Raw genomic sequence first — 20,373 nt, 5'->3', positions numbered from 1 at the left:
AAAAATTAAAGCTAAACTATGAAAAGAAAATGTCACAAAGCTTACTAATAGATTATCAGCCTTATGGAGAACATTTTTTTTGCACGTGAAAATTAAGAATTACCATAATGCCTTACAAATATTTTCACTGAAGATAATAAAAGTTATTGTAATAAATCATAAATGTTTTCACTGATTTTATGCTCAACTAAGACATTTTCTTACACGTTTTCTAATACACCAAAGTTACAAAGACAGAAAAAAAAGATTACTTCTAACTTCTTTGGTCTTTCTGGGATACCTTCAGAGACTGAAAATAGTTTGCATAAACCCTTAATCTCTTCTTGCAAGGCCTCTGGCTTGACTGTATTGCACTTAAAGGAATCCTGTAATCATGCCTTAATTTTACTGTTGTCTGCTCTCTGCTTGCACTGTAGTAATTCAACAGAGTACGATGAAATACACCACACATCCCATGACCATTAAAATTCACTAAAGATGCAGCCATCCACGTAGCACATACATAATGGGACAGACGGTATCTGACCCACACTCGCTGTGACTTTCCATGACAGTTCAGCAGAACATAGATTAATTTCAAGCTATGTCCCTCAGCAAGTATTCTTCATGTTTGGGGAGTGAAAAAGCAAGCTTTGAAATATAAGTTTTCTGTGAGTCAGAAACTATGACTTATCAACAGCTTTGCAAAACAAGCCATGATGAAACTAAGATTTTACTTTCATCTTTCTTAGAAAGCTTAGTCAACTTGATACAACATTGGGATGAAGAGGGAGAAGCCTTTTTTTCAGCTCCCTCTCCCTCAAACTACTACAAAGATTAATGGCTTCCTGTTGGGTAAGCAATCTGCTATGTTTATTTGATCAGATTTTTTTTTTTGAAGCCTTTAGATAATTTTAATGATAAATTTAAAAAAGTAGGTTTCTCTTGCCTCCTGCCATGTCTCAGACCAAATGCCACTGACACTTTGTGAGGTGATCTTCAACCTGGTTTGAGTGCCAACAAGTCACCAGTACTATTTTAGTTCACAGCAGCCTTATTTTGGGACTGGTTGGCTTTCATTCAGTTCTGTAGCTGTCCTGAGAAGCAGCAGAATGAAACTGAAGTGACTAATCTGCTCCCATGCCCTTGCAGGTTTGTTTCTCAATAGCACAATGAAAAGAACCTGCTCACCATAGCAAACTTGCTTTCTATAGAAGGTGTGAGCAGTGACAAAGCTGGATCTGTTCCCTGCTGTCCCCTAGCATTCAGAAGGTATCTCATCAGGATTTTTAATGAAGTCTTAAATTCAGCTGAAGTCAGTACTTAGTAGGTTGTAAGTGCTCTTGCAAAAACCAATGCTGAGTAACCAGAAAACATGCTTTTCTACCTCTGTAGCTGATAGGGGAAAAGAACTAGTATCGGTAAAAACTGAGCTGAACTGTATGTGTGACACTTTATCTTTGTTACAGGCTCACTAAATAAGATTTTATTATTTATCTTTTGATCACTGCTATATACATATACATTGAGGTAACAAGAGTATCTGGCAAATGATCATTACTGTAGACTTCACTTTGCTCTGGAGGGCAGAAGCCTGTAAGAAAGTGCTCCATCATGGTTAATTCCTAATACTGGCCCACTTGGGCATGGATCTTACAGAGAAATGGAAAAGTAAAACATATAACATGTGTTTGTGATTCATTTGTAAACTTCACCCTTGCATCATTCTGTTTTGCAAGTTTTGTGTATCCAAAGTGAAAGGTCTTGCGCTGCTGGAAGCAGAAGAAATAAACTTTTCCCATCCTCTTTACACCTTAGAAAGTTCATGTCTATAAAGCTAAAAAAAAGAGGGTTGTTTCTTTGAATTGTATTACTTCATTTCTGGCAGTGGAAACGTGCAATAGGCATGCACCATACAATATAAAAACGTTGTGAATACACTAAAGTAAACAGGATTTAAATACAGGAATAGCATTCTGCTATCTCACTACCCACATCACACTATCCACTTGTGAGTTTGGGTCATACCTAGGTAATCAATGCTTCAAACTTTTAACATCTATTCCAATTCACACTAATGAACTACATACTATAAAGCAACATTATCTAAAATTTAACTATCTCAAAAGGAGTAAGTCATTCTTTGGGTACAAGGTTCATTTTAAACCTTTGTGCAACTAGGCTTTATAATACTAAAACACTGCTTTGTGCTCCTCAAACATGTACATCATATCTTTAAAGAGCACAGTTATCATCTATGCAAAGATGAAGCTTTCATTTCAAAGCAGAACTGAGAAGTATTTCAATAATGTAGGTCACATCAGCAGAGATTTTCTAGAAAGTTCTGCTGTAGAAAAAAAATTCACAATGCTTTGAAAGGGGACAGTTCTACTACAGCATGCTCTATCAGAAAACTTCCACTGTGATTTTCCTTGATCTTTGGGACAAGCACAAAAAGTACTACCACTGAACATGATTGTTTTAGATAGGACTATTTCCACATGCATGGAAAACTAATTCTTGGGACTATCTTTAGTTTCATTATTTCAACATGGTTGATAAGCAGTTATCTTCTAAAACAACCTGGAACTACCTTTAAAACAACATGGAAATAGTTCCAATTCTTGGGACAATTTCCATGTTGTTTTAAAAGTAGTTCCAGGTTGTTTTAGAAGATAACTATCAACCGTGTTGAAATAATGAAACTAAAGATAATCAGTAGTACAAAGGCATTGATACATAAGCATGTATGTTAATACAAGTTTTGTATCATCCTGACTTCAAAAGCCCCTTTTGTCAAGGCTGAATTCCTGTAAAATATTTTGCATATCCCTCACCTCTGTGGCTCATCAGTTCTGTGCTAAGAAGCAAGAGAACTCTTGCTGTGTCAGAAGGTCCGTATCTCAGTGGAATGTCACAACATGATGCTAGTTTTTTCCCCAGAGCCGACAGTTAACTTCTCCCAAGCACTATGAATTCTCACACTAGCTTTTTATTTCTTTTTAACTGTACGATCATTTGAATCCTGCTTGACCTACCATTCCAATACCAGAATCACTTCTGCACTCATACACAGCAGAACATGGTTCTGGTATAACTGCCTACAGATTCAGAGGTATATGGCTAAGTGACAAATTGTCACCTCAACTTAAAAGTTAAGACTATATAAGAAAGTTTACAGAAAAGTGATAATTATTTCTGAATTTTTACAAATGTACACAATATAGGAGAAGCATGAAGTATCCCAGCCGTAGAATACAGTTAGTGCTAGAAGGACTTTTTGACAACGCCACACAAAATACATCTACAGAGTGTGCATTTCAGAAGTCCTCCCCCCATACATCTAAACGTGGAGTGAATGGGAGGAGGGCAGGTTTCTCTGAAGAGCAAGTTTCAGCACTAGATTGTTGGACAAATCATTTTTCCTGGCACAGTCTATTTAGGACTTCTAAATATATCCATGCAATTTATGCAAAGATTATCCTGTTTGAGCATTTGCAGAAGAAACTCAGTGCAGTCACATCTCAAAACTTATATATTGTCATTTATGCATAAAGCAAATAAAAGGACAGAAACTATTAAACAGTGAATACAATTTTGCTAATCTTTAACCACAAACATTAAAAATAGATGTTCATAGCTAAGAAGTTAAACAACTTTGAATTTTGGACACAAGCGTTATTCTACTGCTCTGCAAAACTACTTGAAGTAAAAAATTAGACTTCTAGAATAGGTATTAAATTCAGTAAATGCAAGTATCTTTAAAATATGCTCCTTTACACATCCCTTCATATTCTAAAGAAACGTAGCACCATCCAATGAGGGATGCAAACAACTTCAGAATCATCAAGCTTCCAGTCAGTTTCGAGTATGGTCTTAGCTTGCTGCAAAAAAAGACTGTAGCTTTGACCTTGCTGAATTAACTGAATTTTTTAAAAGCTCAATTAAAGAAACTTTAAAATCACTTCCCAAACTAAAATGTTAACAAGTTCCATTTTTTCACCTTAAAACTGACCTGAATAAAAAATGTGTTCTAAGACTAGAAAGTGACTGCTGATTTAATAATAAAGTATTCACAGACTTAAAGTACTTGAATATAGTACTCAGTGTTAATGTTAGCAGTAATAACCTAACAATTAAGTACATTATATATTCTAAAATATCATCTTTGCTAACATCTAAACTTCAAGTCATTCTCATTTTAGTGAAGACATACTATAATCATAAGCCCCTTGTTGAAACCATAACTAGTGTAAATGAGAAACTTAATATGAAAACCTATGACTTAACTACAATTTAAGCTCTATAAAAAAGCAAGGAGGAAGGCCTAAAGTAGACACATGAAATTGCTTGGTTACTTTCCATGGTGTCATTAGTGGTAAAGATGAACTATAATATCTGGTAGACATCTGTGAATGGTCAACCTGACAACAAAAGTGTTTTAAACTGACACAATCAGCTATGTAAGCTAAATTGAGCCTAAAATGCACCAAGAACAGGTCCTGTGGCAAACACACACCAACTTCCCAACTACATAAGCATTTAAAAACAAACAAAAAAATCCCAACAGCATGTACTGTATCCATACCACAGTACTTCAGCTCAACAATGTACATTCATAAACTGGAAACAAACCAGACAAGTTATGGAGATGATTAAAGGCTTGGCAAGATTGACTTACGAGGCAAGCCTAGATGATTTGTATATGAATAGCTTCAACAAAATAACTAAAGGAACAATTACACATTTGAAGGGGAAGTTGCTATTCAAGTTTTGGGTTCTTTTGGGGGTTTTTTGGTCTTTTTTACCCTCTTCACCCCCCCAAGAAATATCTATACAGTCTTGCATACTTAAATGCAAATACATCAGACTATATGGTAAATGTACTTTTGGGTAGATCTTAGGTGAGAACGTATTCATTTCAGCTTTAGAGAACAACCCTGCTTTGGCAGACAGAATGAGGTGAGATACGCTACTTAGCATATACGTCGTTGCTATATTATCACGGCTGCTAAATATTTTGTTGAATTTTCCTAACTCTGATTTTGACTTGCATTAATAGAATGAGCTGTATAACTGAAGCAAATGTTAAGAGTAGGAGAGAATTCTTAGTCCATAAAAAGTCATAAACACATTTGTATGGTAAGCCACACAAACTTGCCACTAATTGATTGAATGGCTTTGAATCGTTCATGCGTGCAGCTCCCAATACTATTTACTCAAAGGTGTTGATCCTGAAGTTAAAAGTATGGCAGTAGACCATTTCCTCCAGTTAGAGCTATCCCCAGTATGGTCCTCAGACACAAGTATCTGTTTTTGTATGTTAATCAGCCCTAGGTAATCAATCTACTGCATTAAAAATCCTGAAGACACTGTTCTGTTGCAGGTATTGCCTTAGTAAAATTAAACTGGTAAAGCCCGACTTATAAATCAGCGTTTGGACAATTACACTAGTCTGAAGACTAAGAGAACTTAGCAGCTAGATACTCCAAATGCCTGCAAGTTCAACATGAGCTGCCAAACACTCAGCACTTCTGAAGAAACAGGTCACCTATTTAGGAGTCTAAATATGGCATTAAGAACCCAACTTTAGCAACTTGCTCTTCATCTAGTATTTGCTGGTACATGTATCATCTAGATTAGTCATTTAAACTGTTAAGGTACATTTATTAAACTGTACTAAAACTGTCATATTGAGAATCTGAAATCCTCCGAATGGAAGTGATTGTAAGACAGAAGCAACATGACAGCAGTTTAAATTTCTAAAACTAACATGTGTTGTGAAGTACCATTTTGCTTTGCAAGTGTTTTGTTTTCTTTGAAAACTTTAGCACATTTCAAAAATAAATAGAAAAATCTGCATTTGTGAGAGATGGTACCTTATCATACAAATCACCAGCTGGAGATCTACATTCAAACGTAGAATAAAGTAGCTCAGCTTTTAGGACCATGAACATTGCATGTACTGTTTGTTTGAACAAACAGGAAGGAGAAATCAAGGTGAAACACACCCGGACATGCAGTGTATTTCCTTAACCCAAAAGAGATGCAGAAACTAAATTAATATTCATAGAATGCAGTGTTTTTACTAGAATGAAAATAGTTACATGCTGAAGTGTATAACACCGAAGTGTATTATTAAACTGTTATAACAGGTTTTAGTAAGCTTATTTGCAAGATACTAAAAAACATTAAGCTTGCAATCAACATAAGGTTAGCAGACACTGAAATTTTTAAAAAATTTTTAGAAATAGTTAATTATTTTCCTCATCCAAGGAATATAAATGAAAAAAATGAATATACAAAACACTGATTTCTGTGTTTGTGTTTTGGCCACAGAAATGCCTGAACCATGTTTTTTGGGGAAAACAGTATCTGGGGTTAGAAATATATTTTTAGATTTGCACCCTATATTCTTTTTTTTTTTGTACTTTAGATCAGGGAATAAGAGAGAATATTCATATTGTCTAACTTCTTGACATGCAACCTAAGTGCCTAAACTGGAATCCCAGGGGCTGTATTATGGTCAAGTGGTGCCAGGTATGTTCTTCTAGAGAATTAGATTATCTAAATAAGGAGCCTAGATTCTCTCTAAGGAGAGAGAAATAGGGTCCTCAATTAAATGCTTAAGTTAGATGGTGTGAATACCTGACAAGATTTCCAATTGTTCCTTAACGATTCCGGTACAAGGCAACAATCCCTTCCCTATATGAAGTACCTGTAATAGTGCAAGCAATGTGGCGGAACTTAAACTTGTAGACATAATTTTGGCTATGAAAGAACTTTAATTGATGTAGTTTGTGTTATCTTAAAAACCTGAGAGAGAAAAAAAGCTTCTTACAGTGAGTCACATAAGAAAAACTTGGCTATTGGCTTAATTTAGTGACATTTAAAATCAGTGTTGCCATGATGTTTAACTACTTTTATTTAAAAAAAAAAAAAAACAAAAACTCTCGAACTTTCAAAGATTCCCCTGAGAGATGTCCTTCAAAACTGCTGTAAGCAACACCAGCTTTGCTGTAACTAATGTGGCCACTGTGAATTCAACTTCACACGGGATATGTTTCAGTTTTAACTATGAAGTACAGAAAATCTGCTTTAATCCCGTTAAGTAATACACATAATTACTTATTCAGTTATCAGTAATGACATTCGTTGTCACTGGTATATTAGTTTAATGCCAAGAAACATTATTTTCATCAGAATTTATGTCAGTTCTATACTGGGGACCATCCATCAATGCAAACACCAAAGAATAAGTAAGTTTCATGGAAGGGAAAAGCTTTGAATTTGTATTCAATTCCTCTGTAGCTTATCTTGTTTGCATCAGGTTCATGTTTTAGAGAAACTGGATGAGCAGTTGACACTGCTGAATGCCATTTGGACTTTGCAAAAAATATACAGCGTTTTAAAAAATGGTAGCAGAACATTAATGATCTACAGAAAGTTAGTCAGTGAGGATGCCGGCTTTTCTAAGCTGTTTTCCATTTGCTAAGCTTGAGATAGCTGAAGTTTGTAGGAGAGGTGCTTTGTCCCTTGCCATACAAAATTATTACTGCAGTTAAAACAAAGATGCATGAACATGCAGAAGAGTACTCTGCAAAACTGTGAATGATGCAGCATGTATTCAACATGCATGCTAAGATGTGTTCGCTCTGTGGAAGCTTGGAAGAAATAGGTAACTTCTACGTACAAATAAATGCTTTTGTGCAAGACTTTCCAAATGGCACAAAATTTAATTACTGCTATTTTTTAGTATCTTCTGAAATTGCTACTGTATCTTTAAGAATCCTCAATCTAAATACCTCAGCCTTTTATGGAAGGACACAAGCACAGTACAAATTAGCAAGATGGGTGTTTGACAGCATTGCAATTGCCAACACAAGTCCTGATGAAAAGAAGCACTATCTCCAAGCTCTATTTAACTTTTTCATTATGACTTGCAAAATGTAACAGTCATCACAAGGAATTAACCTTACAACAATAGTGTAATAACTGAAAAGTAAGAACATTATTTCAGTGTAGCAAAGTAATTTATGGAAACATCTGGTGTTTCCACAATAGCAGTAGATAACACTGCAACCCTTCAAAGAGGATTATTTTTACTGTGTTCTGCAACTATGACTTTATACAGGTAAGGGAGATTTAAGCATAGATAGATCTACAGCATAAATATAGCCAGACAAACAGGTCTATTTAATTGGTGGCTCTGGTGCTCACACATAAGACCACCAACAATTAAATGCGCCCACCTTCTCACTTTAACACTATCTCTTAAAAAAAAAAACCAACAAAAACCACCAAACGGAAACATCAATGTTATTTATTATAAGGTTAAATTGCAAGGATTTTTTTTCTATCCTACTAGATAGAAATTATTTCAATTATAGTTTGAATGCACAAGACTTTTGTTTAGACATAAAATGAGTTCATCTATATTAGATGACTGCTGTAGAAGCTTCTGAAAGTTCAAAGTAAGTCATACTGACTTGTAAGGCATATTGAATGAGTAAATATATTCACAACTTGTCCTTGGCTGCATATGAATTCCAATGTATACGTCACCGCAGTTTCAACATATGACAGCATTAATATTTTTAACCCTGTTCCTTAGGTTAACATCTTCGGGAGACATTTCAGTGTTTATTTTCAACTATTCTTGGAGCCCTCCACCGCAAAGCATTACCTATCTGTAATCTGTTTTCGTTAACAGATCAGGTTGAATACATAAAGACTGGCACCTTTTCTCCCATCAAAAATTACTCAACTATGTTATTCCAGCTAGCAAGGCTACTTAATGGAACAGGTCTTCACAGTATAGGCAAATCCTCTTAAGTTTTCAGGTCCAATGCATACACTTGGAGCAGAATTTAGGTATGTCCAAAAGTCACCATTAGCCTCAAGAATACTGCGACTATCAGAGCCCACCTGGGTAGAGTCGGGACACGGTCTCTTGTGCCAAATAGAACTCCACCAGCAAAATGGTAAGAAAAATAGGAACTCTAGTGGGAAATCTGATCCCAGGGAATGCCCTTTTGCCACTATTACAGCTACATAAGGATTAGCTTGCTAACTGATGCAAATACAGCTGTACAAACTCAAATATGGTCACAATTATGACAAATGAAACTCTAGGTTACTCTCTGTGAAACCTAACAAAAAACAACTATAATAGCCTTATGGGGAGATAAAGAAACATTCCAATTATTTTCTCTGCATATTATCTTTTTTACTTTTTCTGGAATATAGTAGCTCAGTGCGAGAAAAAAACAAAGCTGACACAGGCGTAAGGAAAATTAAAGAATGTACAAAATTAAAGGAATAATCTGCTTTCTATTTTAAAATGCATCATTTCTAAAAGAAGTTGCCCAAGCTTTCTTGCAACAAAAACCCATGCAAAAACTATAAATTGTTAGAATGGCAACTGAGATTGGGATCCAAAATAATAAAGGTCTCCGCTAACAAGAAAAGTTATGACTAAATGAATATAGGCAGGAATGGGAAAAATAACATTTTACCAACAGGTAACTGAAGCTGGAGTTAAGTGACTTACCTAAAGTCACATAAGATGTCACTGGCAAAATTCAGGAGGTGAACCCAGAGCTTTAGTTCTAAGACACCTCCTCCTGTTTAACACTTCTAAATCACAGGGCTTCCAGACAAAACATAACATAAATGTTGCTAGAATGTGGAGGAAAAAAAATCTCACTAACAGGCAAATGTCAGCCTAGAATACCAGTAAAAGGCGAACATGACAAAGACTCAGAGCCATCTACAAAAGTAAGAAAAACATATACACAAGGACAAGCGAACAAAAAAATCCTGAGTTTTAAAGGGATTTATAAGAATGTGAGCGTTACCATAGGCAGAAAATACGTGCTGGATTAAACATACTTTGCTCTACTGCTGCGTCAGCAGCTACAGTTTCTATCTTTCTTGACAGTCAATATTCTTAATTAACTGTGAGAATCAAATATTGCTGAATACACTGAAAACGTTGGCATTAGTTGCAATTTCGGACTAAAAATAATATAGAAATATACAATTTTCAAACCAAGTATCAGGGCTGTAACCACTGTTTAATTCTCCTTTAAAATGAATGAAGCCAAAATGCTATGCAAGACTATGAATACACCAGTTACATACCATCCTTACCTGCAAAGGAAGGAGAGTATTACTGTTGTTGTCAGTTCGGAAAACATTATCTTCAATCCACGATTTTGGTGTCAGTGATGGAGTGGAGCGAGTAAATTTAGGAGGAGCTATGACATTACCAGAAAAGGGCTTCTTCAAAGGAGAGATCTGGTTCATAGTTCCTGGAATTCCCATGTTTCCAGTTCTACGATGGTCTCTGCCATGCATTCCTCCCCAGGATATATTTCCTGTGCTCCAGCCGCTACTCTGATTGCTCCAGGGTGACTGCTTCAGAAGAGGCTAAAAAGAAAGATTCATTTACATTATTTTGAAAATACCTGAAATGTTTTTCTACTTAAAAAAAAAAGAAACAACAAAAAAACAAAACAACCAACCACGAAGTAATCAATGCGCAGAGATTTCTATAAACCACTCTTGCCTGATAACATGTAAATTAATTACCTAGGCAAGGAAGAAAACATAGCATCATAAAAAAAATTGTAATTCCTACTCCCCCATACATCCCCCCCAAAAAAATCTGCAGTACTTGTGCAAACAATTTAGATTAAGGAATGCTACCAATTACTAAAATGATAAAGCTATGCACTAGAACAATTCCAGGGTGTAAAACCATGTTACAAAAAACTCTGAGACCATTTTATCATACATTACTTGGTACTATATAGTGAGATCTCTGCAAAAATAACACAAGAATTTCAAAGAGGTCAATTTTAAAAAATTAAAATAATTATTATTATTCTACTAATAATAATTATTTCTATTCAGTGAGTAGTTCACTACAGTGAGTAGAAATTTAAAAATTCAGGTGGCAGATTGATTTTTTCCCCACAGTATTTTAAGTATCATTGTCTCCGTATTACCATATAAGAACAAAAAGAGCACTGATTACTGTACGGAGAATCTGTTTGAAGGAGCTATCTTAACATTTCCACATTAAAATGCATTATTCTGAAGCCACTGCTCAAGTATTTCTGGAGTAATGAACAGGACTATCTGTGGAATTCTGCAGGGTGGAATCTGAGGGGGGAGGATTGAGGATTTTTTTTTTTTCCTATTTAGATGCAGTATAAAGTATTTCTGTATCTAACAAGTGCACTATATTCTTCAATATGAAGATGTAAGCAGTCTTTAGAGGGAAGATTTTACAGGATGGTAAGTTTTTATTCTTAAGCCACAACTTGTGCTAAAAAGTGACCTATAGTGGTTGTCATACTACCAAGAGGTGGACCCAGTGAGCCTGACTGACAGTGAAGAACAGTATTTATCTTTAGCGTTCTCAATCTGACTGCTCTTGGAAACGCTTTTTCTCAAACATAGAAGTGGGGGGTGTGTGTGTGCGCGCGCGCATGGATATTCTAAATTCAGCTCTTCTGTGAAGTCAAAACACAGTACTTTTATCTCTAAGCTTAGCTGCAAGCGGCCCTCAGCTTGTAATTCTAACTTAAAAATTTAAAGCATGTCAATACCTTATGTAGTAGATTGAACTTTCTGAAGACAGAAAGACAAAATTATAACCAGACCCCCCCAAAAACAAACAAAAAAACCCATTAAAGCCATTTTTGGTCAAGTAATCAGGAAAACATCCCATTCTCTGTAATTATAGATAATTATGTTGTAAAACTTGAATACTTTGGTTGGAATTTTGGGAGAGGCAGGCACTCCATTGTGAAACAAACCTTAAGAGATAATGCCAAATGTTAACAAGCCTCTAATATTGCTAGCTATGCTGTCATGGCACTGTTTCAGTTTACCTACAACTTGTAACTGAGAGAAAATTGCTGTACACCTCACTGTTGGAGAATTGCTTTGGAATTTGTTTGAAGAGGGTTATTATAGATGTTAAGGACAACTAGCTCCTAATCACGATGCATCCAAATCAGTTCTTGGACAGGCACACTGAATGTGAGATTCCAGTTCCGATAGAAATGCGTCACAAATCCAGCTCTACCGACTAAAACTGACAGGATTTAATACTAGAATGAAAGAAAAATGAAGATGAGGCCTATGTAACTTTGGCCTTTCATAACCCAGCAGATGATCAGAGCGAGACGTGGCTATAATGCACTAGCAGGTAATAAGAACGTGGATCTGCTTTTCTCTGATTTCTTACAATGAATATTTTGTTCCAGGAAGAAAGGTAAACTTCCATTTTAACACGGGATCGTTATGCCGCTTGATTAAAACCGGTAGCAGAACTATGGTAACCCAAAACACAGCATAGTCTTTGGATACAAATTCAAGTAATTTCGGGCAAAACCCCCGAAAAGGCGACAACGTTGACAGCCTTCCCATTTGAATCTACTTTCGGTGACCTGTGCTCATTCAACCAAGGTCGCCCGGGGGGTGCGACGGCAGGTTTGAGGCTGGGGAAGGGGCTTCCCGGGGAGGAGGCACCGGCGGCGCCGGCCGGAGCTGCCAGGCTCATTGTTCCGGGGACACCGCGCTCGCTACGGGCGACTGCGGGGGGGGGCAAGGGGGATATTTTCACCGTGAAACTCCTTTTTGACGCGAAAAGGAGCGTTTACCATCCTTTATAAGAGAAAACCCCCTCCTCTCATCCCGAAAAGAAACGACGTCCCTGGGTAGCCGACGGCGCACTGAGGAGGGCCGGTCACTGCCCAGGGGACGCGGCCGAAGCGGCCGCCCCGCCACCTGCCACCCGGAACGGGCGGGGAGCAGCGGCCGGGCGCGGGGCGGGCCGCTGCCAACAGCCTCCCGGCCCGACGCCTGCGGCCGCCTGCTGCCTGGCCCCGCACCGGGCGGGGGGCGCAGGTGCCCTCCCGCCGGCCACCGGCGGCCCTCAGCCCTCCGAGCGCGGCGGCGCGGCAGCGGCCGGGCCGGGCCCCGCCCTGCCTCCGCCGTCTCGCCGGGCTGTCACCGCCGCGCAGCCTCGCCCGGCGCCGGCAGCGGGGAGGGAGAAACCTCCTGGCTGCCGCGACTAGCGAAACGAGGGGAGCGGAGCCCCCCCTCACGTCCCTGCGTCCTCCGCCCGTCCCCCTCCCCGCCCTGGGGCTCCCCCTCGCCCCTTCCGGAGCCGGCTCGCCCGGGCTCCCTGCCGCCCCGCCGCGGCTGCCCGGCCCTCCCGCCGCCGCCCGGTACCTGGTGGTGGTTGTAGGAGTTTCTCTGCTGCAGGAAGGCGGCGGCGGCGGCCGCCGCCTGATGTTGGTGCTGGAGCTGGGGGCTCACAGGGGATCTCCGGTTCTGCTGTTGCTGCTGCTGCTGCTGAGGTAAATTCATCTGCGGCGGCGGCGGGGGGGCGGCGGCCGAGAAGGGGCTGCTGAAGGGCCCGGCGCAGGGGTTGTGAGGAGACACCGGCGAGAAGCTCTGGAAGAAAGCGGGGTTGATCGATGACGGGATCCCCGGGTAGAAGCTGGTCTCGGATTCCGGGCTCGGGGGCGGCATCGCGCTGATCTGCCCGCCGCCGCCGCCGCTGGAGACCGGAGGCTGCTGCGTCTGCTGCGGAGGCGGCGACGAGGTCTGCACCGACCAGGGGGTGCCGAAGCCGGGCAGCGGCGGAGGAGGAGGGGAAGCCGCCGAGGAGGAGCCGCCCCCGCTCTGGTGATGGGGGCTGGGGATCTCCGGGCTCTGCAGGCTGCTGAAGCCAGAGCCTAGCCCGCCGGGCAGGAGGTTCCCGGGGCTGCCCAGCAAGTGGCTGTTCGGGGGGGACTCCATGGGGGGCAGCTTGGCTCTCGCCTGCAGATGAGGAGGAGACGGAGGCGGATTCACGCAGGAGGCGGCGGCCACCCCCACATTGGGGTCCGCGGACACCGATCCCCCCGGGCAGGAAGGGGCGAGCCGCTCTGCACCCCCCCTGTCCGCGCCGCCCTTGTGCTCGGCGGGGCTGAGGGGCCGGTGGTGCGCGTAGTCCCCCGTCCGCGGCGGCTCCGGGGGGTGAGCGCTGAGGAGCTGGAACTGCTGCTGTTGCCTGTGCTCCTGCTGCTGGTACTTGTCAGTGGGGTGGCTGAACTGCTGCTGCTGCTGCTGCTGAGGGGGGTGGTGATGATAGTCTGGGGGGTGGTGGTTATTCAGGGGGTGGCTGCTGCCGAGCTGGGCTGGGCTGCTGAGCTGCTGCTGCTTAAACTCTTTCCTCTTCTGGCTCAGCTGAGGAGGCGGCGGCTGTTGCTGCTGCGGTTGCTGCTTGTTTAAATCCTGGTGGGGGCTGAGACTGGGTTTAAAGTCAGAGGAGGGGTGGCCGAGAGGGGGGTGTCCTGATGCGGGGCTGCTGCCCAGCCTCTCGCTGCCTGGCTGCTGCTGCTGCTGTGTCACCCCCAGGAGCAGCTCATCCTGCATGTTCTGATGATGCGCAGCAGCGGCCGCCGAGGGGAACAGGGAGGGCGGCGGCGACCCACCGGACACGCCGCCGCTGCCGGAGGAACCGGTTACAGCGGGTGAGAAGGGGCAGGAGGAGGAGGAGTGAGAGGCGGCTGCCGCCGCTGCCAGGGAGGGGAAGGACCCGGCGGAGCCAGCGCCTCCTACACCCAACGGTGGGCTGGGGGCCGCCGTCTGCGGGAGCCCGAGGCTGTGATCCCCCATGCAAGGGAGGGGGGCTCCCCTGACACCGGCGCAGCGGAGGGGTGCGCTCCCCGCCCCGGGAGCCTGAAGAGACAAAGATAATTAATAATCTTCGGGGGGAGTGGGGTTCAGCACCCGCCTATCGCAAACCACTACGCAAGCCAAAAAATAGCCGCTCCCTAGAATAAAGCCCTCTTGCCATAATCGCCACTATACTGGCTTTAAAAATATCGGAGTCTTTTGATAATAAACAATCCTATTTTTATCAGGGCTTTTTTTTTTTCCTTCTAGTCTATCGGGACCCCCAGTAGGGCGGCCCTTCCCGCCTGCAGTCGCACCCACGTAATCCGCTAGATCACCATGAACACCCCCGGACAGGTCGTTCCCCCCTGGCAGCCGCCGCCGCCCCCGCCCCCCCCGTAACTCCTCCGCCCGCCCCCCCCAGCCGCTACACCGTAGCGCAGGGGCAAAGCGGGGCGTTTCCAGGCTGGACACTGGCGGGCGGGCCGCCCGGCCGCCCCGGTATCCGCAGCGGGGATCCACGCGTCCCCCCTCCGCCCCCACTGCCGGCTCGGAGCCGGCTGCAACGCCCTTAAGAATGCCGGAACATTCGTCATAGTTGCGTCACGGCCCCCACCCCCGGTCGACCTTGGTAATGAGCCGGCGGTCCCGCCCCTTCATGAATAATGCATTACATCGGAAGCCCCGCCCCCTTTGTCCGTCCCTGGCGCTGCCGGGGGGGGGGGCGGTGGGCGCTCGCGCTGACCAACGCCCGCGCGCACGGCGCCGACGAGCCGGGTGAGCGCTACCACTTAAGCGGGGGGGGACGCGACAGCCTTTAAGTAACGCCCTGAAGAACTGCTGGCCTTTTGGGTTAGCAGGGCACTCGCTGGGCTTCGACGACGTATCTACCCTCAAGCGGGAAATACCTGACATAAAATCATTTTTTTCGTTTTGCGGCAGCGGGTGCGACCGGCTTTTCTGTCCGCAGACAGGGTGGGGGGAGGCTGCGATGGTGGTTTCTTCCGCTGCCTGCGATCCCGTTGAGGGAAGAGGGGCGCCCCGCCCCCTCGCTCGCGCGCCGCTCATTTGCATTGACGCAGGGCCGCGCGCCACGGGCGGGCGGGGGGGTGGGGCGCGAGCGCGGCGGCACGAGACGGGCGGGTGTCGAGGCCCAGCCGTGGGAGCCCCGGGCCCCGCCCCCTCCTGGTAGTGTTCCCTCAGCGGGCACCCGGCGCGGAGCGCTCGCCCGGCGCAGCCTGCCTTGGCCCACCCCGCCTTGGCGTACCCCGCCTTGGCCCACCGGCGGGGCTTGCTGGCGGGATCTGGGGGTTCGTTGTCTCCTCACAGCTGCTCGGCCCTTGTGGGAGTGAAGGGGCAGGCCCTGGGTGACACAGCTGGGTAGGGATGTTCCCTCTGTGGTAGGGATGCAGGGGGCCTCTTCCTGACTTGGGCACTCCTGGCCCTGTGGTGAAGTGGAGAGTGTCAGAGCTCCCGGGTGAAGCTGGGTCAGTCACTCCGTGCTCTCCACCTAGATCCTGCCATCAAACCATGCCGCTCATTTGTTGGACTCCTCAGAGACCAAGCCCGTACTGAGGTGGGGTGGCATGTGGTGGTGCCTTTTGAGGTATTTCCTGGACAGACAATATTAAAGGTGGGGTTTTACCCTTTCCATCTAATGGAAGCGCAGCTCTTGGCAACTGTTTAATCCAAACAAATAGTTTGGCAACTATAGATGTAATGCTGTTACGGAGGTAGATATCCCTGAAAAGACTAAAATAAGTGAGCTCCTTCCCTTTGTGCTCTGGGAAAGCTGTAGTTCAGCAGCGAGAGAATTAATACACGGCTGTTGAATGTGGGAGTACATTGGGGAAGTGTCGTTATATGCCTGACCTATTGTGCTTTCCTCTAGGCATCCATTAGTGGCCACTGTCAAAGACTGGATGGCTGCTTTCCATTTGGCCGATGGACCTTTGGTCTAACCCAGTGTAACAATTCTTATTTGTTAAATCTGTATGTATTTGTTATATGCATATAAAATGTAGAGGAAAAAAATTGGTTCTGCATCTGCAGTCATCTCTGATGTGATCGTGAACCTGTGTGGGTGTGTGTATTTGGGTATCTGTGCCATCTTGCAGGGTTAAGATGAAAATACATTTGCAGCATAGAAGAATAATTGATACATATTTATCTTTGTTGTATTATGGCTTAGTACTCCAGAATTATTCATTATATTGGCATCTGTTTTGAGAACTCTGCAGCCGTCTGTCTTGCAAGTGGTAAAAAATAGAGTGCGGACCAAGGCCCTACAGATGATCACATGCTGAGTAAATGTTGCCAGCCAAGTAATGGTTCCTCTCTGAATAGTGAGTTGCTTCACGGCATGGTTCTCGTAAACATTAGTTTTGTGAGCTGCAGAACTGGTAGCATCTGGCTTCCCTTTGCATTCGTGTCATACGCCTGACATTCGGTTATGAGCAAGCCTGAACAGAAGTTGTCCTCTACCCAGGGCGTTCTCAGGCATCTAGCAAGGGTGGAAGCAATGCTGCACTGTATCTCTCCTATAACGAGCTGCCTATTTCTACAAAGTGCGTAGGAACTCATTTAGTTGGGTTTTTTTGTAAGCAGTCAGCTTTTCTGTCCCTCACCTTTAAATCAAGGCCAAATTCTAGCAATTCTTCCTTCAAAACAGCTATCGTGGTGTCTGTGAGTAGTCTTTTTAAATTGACTGAAAGACAAGAGCACTCACATCTTCTGTGACAGCTTATCTCTACCTTGGTAGCTACCTACCCCAATCATGCATGTTTATTAAAACAGCTTTCATGGGGTGAATCTCATCTATTTTTAACCATGTAAAAAGTAAGCATCCGCTCTGCATTAGCTGCCTAATCTTCTACAAACACAAGACAGGTGCTACCAAAGGATGATTTATCCTACCTTAATGCAGGTACCTTTAGAGAGAGAAACCTGATCTCCCTCTCTGCTGATTCTGAGGAAAGCTTCTGGTTATATCTTGCTGCAGAATCCAGGAGGTCTTTGGTGCTCCTTGGTCTTGCGATATGTGCTTCTTTGACTCTGATACAAGCAAGAACAGCTGTAGTGAGTCAAACCAAGAATTCTTCGGGCTTTATATCCTGTCCCTTCTGCCTCTGATATGAGACCCCTTGGTGTATGCTGGGGCTACAAATTTGGGCTTTTTCTCCACCAAATCAAGTCTCTTAACTGGTACCTCGGTGCCATCAAGGAAGTGCCGAGTCCTGTCCTTGGCGCTGTTTGTTTTCTCTCTCCAGTTCCCAGTTTCTTGATTTTTGACCATTTGGCCTTCGCACCCTCTTGCTTTAATGTTTTTTTCTCCCTTGTAATCACTTGATTCCTTCCTGCTTTCTTTTATCTTAGCTGCCCCTTTCCAGGGAAGGTTTGAGAGCTTTTTTGGATTGGGCTAGTAGGACGGTAATAGTGCCTGAAAACAGATGCCTGAACAAATGTGTAAGAACAGGCTAAGCAAGTATAATGCTTCCTTCAGTTACCTCAACCATTTGCAACTCAGGAACTTCCTAGATTTGCCATTCCAGACCTCTAGGGCATACTGGGATGCTTGGACTCCAAGTTCCCCGATTGTCATCGGAAAGTGACTGTATGCTTGGGCCTGAAGAACAGAGTACACTGGCAGAGCCCCTCATCTGAATGACTTGGAGAAGCTAGAGAGTCACAGAGCCGGGAGGAGTTGCTTATACTAGACAACAAACATTACGAGAAGCAAATGCCAAGCCATATGCAATATCGCTGTACATAATATGTAAATTGAAAAAAACAGATGTTGCAAAACAAGCTGTCAGTATGGTAAAACCAAATATACCTAAGTTATGGTTCTTGTGGCCATTAATCAACCTGCTTCTCTGTATTCATTGCAACAAATGTGCCAGGCATCAACTTCACCTAGGAGGCCTGTGGCAGAGCTGGGGCTGACAACTCTGCTGGGTTTGTCACTCTGCCTGAAAGACAACGATCATCTTATTCGTCTGGTGTTCTGCATCATCCACTGTGTGCTAAATTTTGTGTGGCATGTTGAACCAGCAATGCTATAGAAGAGAAAATATAAAGACAAATCACAATAAACTATATAAAATAACACTTTATAAAGACAAATCAAATAAACTGTAAGGATTACAGAGCAGTTCTTCTGGCTGCCATTTGGGTGACACAAAAGGGATCATCAAGGCAGTGGCTTCTGAATTTGGCCCCTGAGTGGTTATCATCTCTTCTAGAAATTACCATGCACAGCTTAAGTTCTTGCCTTTTTATAAACCCAGGAGAGTAACACCTGCTATTGGCCAGTGTTAGCGACAGGCTATTATTATATGAGAAAGGATTTTGGCCCACCATTCTATTTTGCTGCTTGAACAAAAAAACTTTTAACAGTTATAAGAACTGAAAGGGATTGTGCTGAGATGCTGTCTGCTGTAGAGTGGTCTGTGGGTTTAGCTTCTTTAAAAGTGTACGTTCTTGGGGGTAGGGTCTGTACTTTTTCCTAATCAGACACCATTAAACAAGTGTTACAGGTTTTGGGAACATAAAATAAATCATGAAACTGATAAAAATTTAGATATAATGTGTAGACTTTTATGTGTGCTTCCTCATTTTGTAAATTAACATGAACACCACAATATCAGAAGCCTAATGTATAAAAAAGAAAATAACTCTCCTGTTAGAATCTGCTATTTCCCTCCTATTAGCTAGTTGGAAAATCACCATGGCTGTGATTTTGAATATGGGCTGCAAATAACATGTACACATGAAAATTATCTTTGCTTTCATTCCAATACTAAAAGCAGCTTTTCTGGTGAATTTTTGCATGTTATGGTTAAAAGTAAATGTGGCTATAGATAGTACTGACTTCAGAAAACCTTTTTCTTGTGGAGTGGCTCAGCATAGAGACTCATCAGCTGCTTGTAATGCAACAAATTGTTCTTTCCACAGCCCACAATATTTATAGGCCTTTCACCATTTACAGTGATTTACTACTCCATTTGACCCTTCTTCCAAGGCTCTACAGCTACAAGAAAATCAGGGGTTTTGATCAGTTGCTTGTTTTCTCTTCACTATTTTACCTTTCCTTCTCCCTTTCCACATCTTCTCCTCTCCCTGGGCTTTTTTTCTGCGCTCTGTATTCAGGTAGCTCTGTCTGTCCTGCACTGGTCGCAAGGGCTCTGCTAAGAGATCCGTCTCAATCTTCCCTGTGATCAGGCTGTTTAGGGAAGTACAGAGTCTGCTGTCCTGTGGTCTATGACATGTGTCTGCTTTGAAACGGGCTTGCGTATGCATTCCAGGAACAGCACATTGTTCTAACTGGTAACAAAAATATACGATTCACGTACTTTTGCTAGAGCTGCTTCCTCTTAACCTTAAAGTTGATTTTTGTTAGTGACTTTTTCCTCCTGTGGAAATGTGGAAAATAGTCTGGGACTGCAGGTTATTCATATAGAAAAGCAGATGATGAGGTTTGACATTTCACAGGAAAAAGAGGTCTGAAGATTTATATCAGTGTGTTTCATTTACTATTTTTCTGTTCTTGTTTTTTTTAAACTCTGAAAATAATAATCATGCATTCTTAGGAAGGAGGTAGGCAAATCTTTTTCGTCAGTGAGCAGTCTGTTGAGTCACAGTAGCTTACCTTTTTTTCTGGTGGTTTTTCTCATTAAAAGAAAAAATATTAATCATCCAGATATT

General features: G+C 43.0%; 1 protein-coding gene across 3 annotated transcripts in view; it reads right to left on the bottom strand.

Moving 5' to 3' along the window:
- The window catches only part of CPEB2 (cytoplasmic polyadenylation element binding protein 2), a 55,102-nt gene extending 39,493 nt beyond the window's left edge, over positions 1-15,609 (bottom strand). For all 3 annotated transcript variants that reach the window (XM_072862425.1, XM_072862426.1, XM_072862428.1), the window contains exons 1-3: positions 15,576-15,609; positions 13,234-14,730; positions 10,135-10,413 (exon numbers count right to left, since the gene is read on the bottom strand). In XM_072862425.1, coding sequence (XP_072718526.1) covers positions 10,135-10,413; positions 13,234-14,730; positions 15,576-15,590 — 1,791 coding nt within the window. In that variant the 5' untranslated portion in view covers positions 15,591-15,609. The remainder of the gene's footprint in view (positions 1-10,134; positions 10,414-13,233; positions 14,731-15,575) is intronic.
- Positions 15,610-20,373: the final 4,764 nt, after the last annotated feature.

Source organism: Ciconia boyciana, chromosome 5 (genome assembly GCF_034638445.1).
Source record: "Ciconia boyciana chromosome 5, ASM3463844v1, whole genome shotgun sequence".
NCBI classification, from domain to species: Eukaryota; Metazoa; Chordata; class Aves; order Ciconiiformes; family Ciconiidae; genus Ciconia; species Ciconia boyciana.
The sequence above is the reverse complement of the archived record's forward strand: the minus strand, read 5'-3'. Positions and strand labels throughout refer to the sequence as shown.